Below are 8,541 nucleotides of genomic sequence, written 5' to 3' on the forward strand. Positions count from 1 at the left end.
TCCCCAGTTCTGCACATGTGGGTGTGCTGTTCCATGAGGTGGCTCATGATCAGTTGTGAGCCCCAGTGTGGCCTGTGCGTCAGCATGCTTCCCTGAAATAGGGTGTATTCTTTTGAGACTGTAAAACCTGAAACTTCTGTCTTTCTTCAAAACCCACATGGATTACAAAGCAGGCTTCGGTGTGAGTTCTTTCATTGTATGAATTCAAGAACTGTGATATTACCCACTTGAGAAACCATAAAAATCCAAGAATAGTAAATTGTCATAACATGGTTCTGCTCAATACTTGCCTTCTGAAGAGAGTCTGAGATCTTGAAGACTTGTATTCAAACAACTAGCCATCTAAGTGAGGTGTCAACTAAATCCACATGGAGGAAGCACACCAGCCTGTGTGATACAAATATGACAATACGAAATTCAAATATGATAAAGAGAAACGTGTGACCCCTCAATTTGTAGAAGGCTATGGAGGACACTGGGAGCACAAAATCTATCTTCAGCAGATCTAGTCAGATTAAGCCTCTGGCAGATTCCCTCTGGCCATAGATGAGGGTCTCAAACCACTTTACTATCAGACAGAGATGATTGTAAACTTGATTATGGTGGATTGGACTTGGGTATAATATTATATTTGGCAGTTGACCTCCCTCTTGACCCAACCTCAATTTGTTCTAATCTTAAATATTTCTTGCTTTTTACACAACAGAAATTTCTTCTCTGGCCTTTAAAATATTTCTGTTGGTCTTTTCTTTCTTACTCTTTATTTTTATTGTCTTAATATTGTTATTTTTTTTCTTTCTGTATAATTTTCTTTTTGTTGCTTCTATTGTGTTTCCCAGTTGAAGATGACCAGAAGGAGGGGATGCGTGGAGACAATAAGTGATGTAATGTATTTTTGGGCACTGGGTGTGGAGAGAATGAAGGGAATTGGGAAACAAACAATGAATGCAGGTGGTGTGAAGAAGCACTAAAACTGATTGTGATGATGTATAATCAACTTTTTTAAAAAGCAACTTAACTCGGGAAATGTGAATTGAAGATCAATAAAACTATTTTTAAAAAGAGAGACACTGGAGCTGATGAATTCTATCCAATACAAACTTCTGAATCAGCATCTCAAAGGAACCCAGGATAGGCCAAAAAGTGAAAACACAAGAAAAAAATGTTTTGTTGTGCTGTGTAAATTGGTTTTTTTTTTTTGTTTTCCCCAAACTACAATGATCTTTGACCTATGGATAAAGAAGACTTCCTTTTAGCTAAAAATATATTTAACTATCTCCCCAGATTTAAAAAAAAAAGACAGTTGTTTTCTTGAAAGATTCCACCTTGCCCTTATCCATTCTCCATCTGTTGTACTTTGAATGTCTCAAGCTATAACATTGTTGCAATGTCCAACATCTAAATAAAAAGTTAAAACTTGAGCTTCATTTCAAATTATTTAGAAGTGATGGAACAATACCATCAGAAGTATATAGATCTGCTGTAAACACAACTATATGTGTGAATGAAATCTAGCAGTCTTATATGAGAAAGGATCAAAAGTATGGACAATAGTGTTTCAGTTCATAAATGCATGGGCTTATTCTGAACATAGCAAGCTTGAACATGGCTGTGCAATCAGTGTGTGTGTGTAGACCAGGTCTCTAGACAATGCACTGTTCTTATTCTAGCTAGGGTGCCTTCAAATAAAAGGGTGGATCCAAACAGTGGCTTCCATATGGATCTGCTCAGTCACTCGTATTCAAGTAGAGAGGGTATCCCAGAAAGTTATGGCATCTGAAGTGGGAATTGTTGGGAGGATTTCCAAGGTCCAACCTTGATAGGTTTTAAAGGGGGAACCGATTACAAGGATCTACATATAACTTCCTCCCTGGGGGACGGACAACAGAAAAATGGGTGAAGGGAGGCGTTGGACAGTGTAAAATATGACAAAATAATAATAATTTATAAATGATCCAGGGTTCATGATGAAGGAGGGGGGAGCAGGGAGGGCGGGGGAAATGAGGAGCTGATATCAAGGGCTCAGGTAGGAAGCAAATGTTTTGAGAAGGATGATGGCAACAAATGTACAAATGTGCTTGCCACAATGTATGTATGTATGGGTAGTGATAAGAGTTGTATGAACCCCCATAAAAATGATTTAATTAAAAAAGAGACGCAGGATGGTCACTGGGGCTTTTTATAAAGAAGTTATAAGAACTTGTTGACAACTGCATTGGTGATTAAAAGGCCATGAAAATACTCAGAGGAATTATTTTCTTCACAAATATGCGCCTGCTCAGGAAGTACATTGGAAAACCTTACCCATGAGTCCTACAGCCCTGTTCTGTCCCTTCAGACAAGATCCTTTGTCCCTTATTTTTATCTCCACAATTCAAAGTATTTTTCAAAAAAAACAGTATTGGATTCCCTCAAGGACAGTATTTGAGTCACTCAGGTATTTGAAGGGGAGCCTTAAAGAGAGATAAACATCATCTTCAGAAGTGGACAGACCTAGATAGTGGGCATGTGGGTAACAATAGCTTTACAAGTTGATAACCAACCAACCAAACAAACAAAAACAAAGTTTTAAAAAATATTCCATAACAATACTTTTGGACTTACTCTTGTATATTCTACAAACTCTAAAATAACAATAAAGCCACATTGACTGTCATCAAATCAGTTCCAATTTACAACGAGCCTATAGGACAGAGTAGATCTATGCCTTTGGGTTTCTAAGCCTTCAAAGATTTATGGGAGCAGAAAAGCTCGCCTTCTCCTCAATAGTAGTACCTTGGCTTGTCTACATAGACATGAATACATCAAAGCGTATATTTTTTTATAAACTTTTTATTGTGAATTAAGTTGGAGTTTGCATATCAGGTCATCATTTTGTGTTCAACAACATAAACAACTGACCCATCTTGCCCATAGTTTGTCTTATTTTTCCTTCCCTTGTTTTTGCCCACCTCTCTCTCCTAGGATATTGTCTTTATCTTTTGCAAAGTCTCAAAGTATCTCAATTGTCAGTGGGAACTGAGAGGCATCATAACAGTTGAAAGAGAAATAGTTTTTGTCATTCATTAGTGTAATTAAAATGATTATTGTTTTAATCAAAAGTATCCAAAATAATGGGGACATATGTCCTAAGTGCTTTCATCATAGTAAACCTGGTTACCAAATTTCAGTTGTTTTTATTTGACAGAAAACAGCCACACCACGGGCAAGAAATTAATTGCCCTACCAGTCTCCTTGGGATTGGGGAGTATCCTGGGATAATATCCCATTTCTACCAGATTAAGAGATAAATACTCATCCCTTATACATGGATTTTTGCAACCTGGAGAGAAATGTTGCCAGCACCGTGTATAAAGTAAATTTTACGATTCAAATTTCTAGATAATGCCAAGGTAGGTGATTTCATAAAGCATCCTGAAAATGTCATTGTGAATGTGGCAATAATAATGGACCCACTTCAGGGGGCACAATATATCTTTTTGTTGCTGTAAGTTTTTCTCAGAGTCAGAGTGTGTTTGTGGGGGTTTAGCCTAGGGACAGTGATGATACTGATTGGAGCCCCAACAATATCCATGGCATTTTCTAAATGAAAGGGAAGCTGAAACTGGGCTAATGTTTTAAATGGGGGAATTCCCTGCTCTGATAATTCTCTAAAGCAGTAAATGTAGCTTAAGTTTTTATGAGCACATGACATGTACACAATCACAAAATGAATGGTGTGTTTGCTCCTACAAATATAAATTTACCTAACCTATCATTTTAAAGCCAGATAGCAAATTATTAAGTACAAATAAAGACATTAGTGCAATATTAATGAGATTTGGCATTTTGATGGTTGAGTATTGGTTGGCTAACTGAAATCTTGGCAATTCCAACCCACTCGTGGCTTTGACAGTGAAAAGACCTACCAGACTGCTCCCATAAAGATTTCAATCTTTGGAAACACTGGAACAATTCTACTCTGTCCATTAGGGTTTCTATGAGTCTGAATAAAATTGTGGGCTAATACTAATGATAATAAATACTGAACACTTTCTGTATATCTATAAGATGCCCAATAAAAAGTGGTATTTAATAATCCATTCTTTTTAATATTACTTTCAACCTTATATTAATTTGCTCATTAATTAGAATCTGGAATTTAGACTATTTCACTGGTTAGTGGACTAGGTATCAGACTTGAATTTAAATTGTCTGCCCTATTCCAAATCCCGTGTACACAATGCCATTTGAAAAAGAGTAGCAAGTTAATTTACTATATTTCCTTCTATATTCTTTCTCCTCTGCAGTAATCCTTTAAACAGAACCTCAAACAAAAGTTATCTCATAGCCACCTTTTAGAAATCACAGCTGGTCAGGTGGGATTTTCTTGAGACCAACTGGGACCAAAATTGTAGAAGATTAATCTGAGTTCAAAGCACTGTGAGATGGCTCCTTCAGGATAAATGAAGTTGTTTGGAAGGGTCAGTCTCTCATTCATTGATTAAATACTGATAAGTGCAAATTTAGTATCAGACTTCTTGGTGCCATGGGGAGTCAAGGAAGGGATATTGGACTTTGATCTCAAGTGACCTGTTAATTGACATCAGTGGGTCACTTATTCAAATGCTTAGTGAACATGTCAGTCAAGTGAGCGATTTGTGAGTAGAAACTTTCAATGTACTTCTTTCAAAGATATATCAGGGAGACCAAATAGGAATCATGGGGATTGGAACAACATCCCTAGTTAACAAGCTTGGGCTACTGTACATATATAAGGAAACCGAGTGTACACATCTTTGCACAATTCCTTGGATTATTAGTACCTACAGCATCATCAGTATTTTTTGTTGTTATTGTTATGTGCTGTCAAGTCCAGTCCAACTCCTAGTGACTCCATGTGCAACAGAAAATAGCTGGTCCCACCTGGTCCTGTAGCCTCTTAAGGTCAATACACAGCACAATCCAAAAATTGAGAGCAGTGATGAACCAACATGTAGGCTGTGTGTCAATAAAAAGTGTCCACAATGTTTGTGAAAATGAAAGGGCAGGATATCTGAGTTAAATTTTGCAGAGAAAAGGCAACAACTGCCTAAGGTATTCTCCATTACTACTTTCAGCTGAAGATCCTTTGAACGGTGAAGTAAACCATGTGAGACTTCAAGGTCCTTAGTCTAATAAGTACTGTTCGATGTCTGGCCTTTCAAGATAAGGCTTTCTGATGAAACCTGGAAAAGAAGCACATACCTCTAGTTTGGAACAGCAAGAATATTTAGAACTCAGAGTAGGGACGAAGTGAGAGAAAGAGAAACTGTGGAACTGGGCCTGGGTTTGAGGGAGGCTCTGCTGACTATGCAACCTCTTTCGCCCTTTGAGTCTTGTTCCTGGACCCGATTTAACTGAATCAGAATACAATATGCACCACTTTGATTAAGAAAAGAGAACTGAAGCATTACAATCTCTATGAAGCTTACCAGATTAATCAAATATCTATGATTCAGTCTTCTCATCTCTAAAGACAGAAATAATACCTTATTTTCTGGTAACTATGCCAAGTGTTTATCTAGTGAAGTATGAATGATAGGCTTCAAAGAAGTTGTGGACAAATAGAATAAAGATTTCCTGAAAATTCCCCACAAAGTTTTTGAAACCCCCTCATGCAATTTTATTTCTTACATATTGTCTCCAAGATCATCATTATGACTAATATTGGTAATTCAGTAATCTATCAGAGTATACCAAGATTCTACTTCTTAGAAAGTCCAAATAAAAAGGAAAAGGAGCAACTTGTCTGTGTTGTTGTTATGGCTGTGGTGAGTGTGATGCTTAATTTCATCTGTGTCACAGATGACCTTGTAGTCATTCAATTCTATTTGTCCACTTATTTGACCGCAAGTCTCAGTGATGAATGAAACATGATTTGCTAGGCATGGCTGATTCTCAATATTTCCATCACCATCTCTAAACATAAAATGTATGCTTGTCAGTTATGGGGATTTTAAATTTGAAGTCTCATTTTCCTCAGGAGTGACAGTTTGAATGCTATAATAAGTTTGGAAAAGACATTTGCGCACTCTAGATACACAAACAAATTTTTACGACACACCCATAGTTTGGATTACTTCACAGTAATTTCAGGCCTATTTGCTAGCATTTCTCTGATATACATATTTATAAGATATTACATGTAATATATTGCATATAAATATATATGTATATATATAAATATATGTGTATATGTGTGTGTGTGTATATATATATATATAAACATCTATCTCTTATTAGAGCCTCTAGAAGATTTAGGCCATTTACTCAGGAAGGAATGTTCTATTTCCAGACATGTCACCATAACCTGGTCCATTACTGATTCACCTTTACTCATTACAGCATTGCTTATTTTGAAGAATTACAGCTGTAAAATTTCAAATCCCTGGCCTCTTGCTGAATAATCCATTTTCACTCTAACTTATTTGTATCCCTCCTTTATTATTGCTGTTGTGTGTTATGTCTTCTAAGCGGATATGTTCTCTCATAGCTTCAGTTTACAACTCTATTAGTGAGTATCTATTACACCAATCTTTAGATAGATAGATAGATAGATAGATAGATAGATAGATAGATAGATAGATAGATAGACAGACAGATAAAGCTTTGGGACTTCCCACAAAACATTGTCATATACCAGGATAAGAAAGAGAGCTAAACCTTGCGTGATTTCTAATTATATATATTCAACAGAAATAAAAGAAAACAAGAAAAAGAATGGCATTCCATCATTTTATGTCTTCTATTTGTTTCCTTACAAGGTACAGAAGAGACATCTTTGTTTCAAGCACCACTCAGGTCAGCTCACGTTTACTGATTCCGTCTATCCTGAATGGGAAGAACAAGAAAACCAAGATGTTGGAATATAATTTTACCATGCCAACTGAATTCATTCTTGTTGGATTCACAGATTATCTACCTTTTAGAGTCACCCTATTTCTGGTATTTTTAGTAGTATATGTGCTAACAGTGGTAGGAAATATGGGATTAATAATCTTAGTTAATGTCAATGCAAGCCTTCAAACCCCCATGTATTATTTCCTTAGTAATTTGTCTTTCTTAGACATCAGTTACTCGACAGCAATTGCTCCTAAAATGCTGGTGAACTTCTTAGCATCTAGGAAGAGCATCTCTCCATACGGTTGTGCACTACAGATGTTTTTCTTTGCTTGTCTTGCTGATGCTGAGTGCCTCATCCTGGCAGCGATGGCATATGACCGCTACACAGCCATCTGCAACCCATTGCTCTATTCCACACTTATGTCTCGGAGAGTCTGTCTCTGTTTCATCGTGTTGGCCTATTTCAGTGGAAGTATCACTTCGCTGGTGCACGTGTGTCTCACCTTCCGGCTGCCGTTTTGTGGTTCCAATGTGGTCAACCATTTTTTTTGTGATATACCCCCTCTCCTGGCTTTATCGTGTGCAGATACTCACATCAATGAGCTTCTGCTCTTTGCCCTGTGTGGCTTCCTACAGACCAGCACGTTTCTGGTCATTTTTATCTCTTACTTCTGCATCCTTATTACTGTTTTGAGCATTAAATCCTCAGGAGGCAGAAGCAAGACATTTTCTACCTGTGCTTCCCATCTCCTAGCAGTTGCTTTGTTTTATGGGACGCTCTTATTTATGTACTTACGTCCCAGCACCAGCTATTCTCTAGACACTGATAAAGTGGTGGCCGTGTTTTATACGGTTGTCTTTCCAATGTTTAACCCAATGATCTACAGCTTTAGAAACAAAGATGTAAAGAATGCTCTTAAAAAATTATTAGACACAAGTTCGATCTTTAAATAAATAAGATTTTTTAAATCCTTATTTCACCTAGGGGTATTTATATGAAGACAAATGTCCCCTTCTGATGTTCTCATCTTCAACTATTGAAGGCATCATTTACTAGTGAATAATTCTAAATGCATCATCATTTGCGAAAAAATAAAGTGATCTTTTCAACCTCAATGTCTTCTAATAGTGTGGCCTTTCTGAGGGAAATAGTCTCTCTCAAATGGTTTCTAATGGGTGAAACATTTCTGAATTCTAAAATTCTGCTGTACAGTAGCTATTCCCAAAATACTTTGCACACTCATTAAAATTGTTGTCATACTACATTGAAAGTTTATGTTGACTTCTCTGGTCACATTCAAAGATCCTCGATTTCATGGCATATGCACCATTGTTTATTTTTCTAACATCTATATAGTGCTGGATACAAAACACTTTATGCATATCTTCATTTTATATATGTTCAGTGACTGATTGAGTGGATGGATCTATGACTAATAGGATGAGTTGATAGTTGGTTGGGTGAATCTATTTAAGAAAGAGTCTAAATTCTGCTCTTAAATAGCGTTTATCATCAGAGAAACTTAACATTACCATTAATAAATGTTAGCTGTAGTTGAAGAAGTTTGGCTGTACTGGTTCTCAAGAAATCACATAGAAATATAGCAATAGCTACTTTGATATCAGAGTATAGTGAGATTTTGCTCCACTGGGCTAGTTCAATTGCTGTGAGAGAGT

General features: G+C 36.7%; 1 protein-coding gene across 1 annotated transcript; it reads left to right on the forward strand.

Moving 5' to 3' along the window:
• Positions 1–6,879: 6,879 nt before the first annotated feature.
• On the forward strand, positions 6,880–7,818 carry LOC101663220 (olfactory receptor 5AS1). Its single transcript, XM_004708509.1, has one exon. It carries the CDS (start codon positions 6,880–6,882, stop codon positions 7,816–7,818), a length of 939 nt encoding a protein of 312 aa, XP_004708566.1.
• Positions 7,819–8,541: the final 723 nt, after the last annotated feature.

The sequence above is a fragment of the Echinops telfairi genome, unplaced genomic scaffold, assembly GCF_000313985.2.
Source record: "Echinops telfairi isolate 266 unplaced genomic scaffold, ASM31398v2 ScPeMD7_60;HRSCAF=208, whole genome shotgun sequence".
Taxonomy (NCBI): domain Eukaryota; kingdom Metazoa; phylum Chordata; class Mammalia; order Afrosoricida; family Tenrecidae; genus Echinops; species Echinops telfairi.

Excerpts from the sequence above, each read along its gene's own strand:
- LOC101663220 (XM_004708509.1), top strand. The coding sequence starts at position 6,880 with ATGTTGGAATATAATTTTACCATGCCAACTGAATTCATTCTTGTTGGA.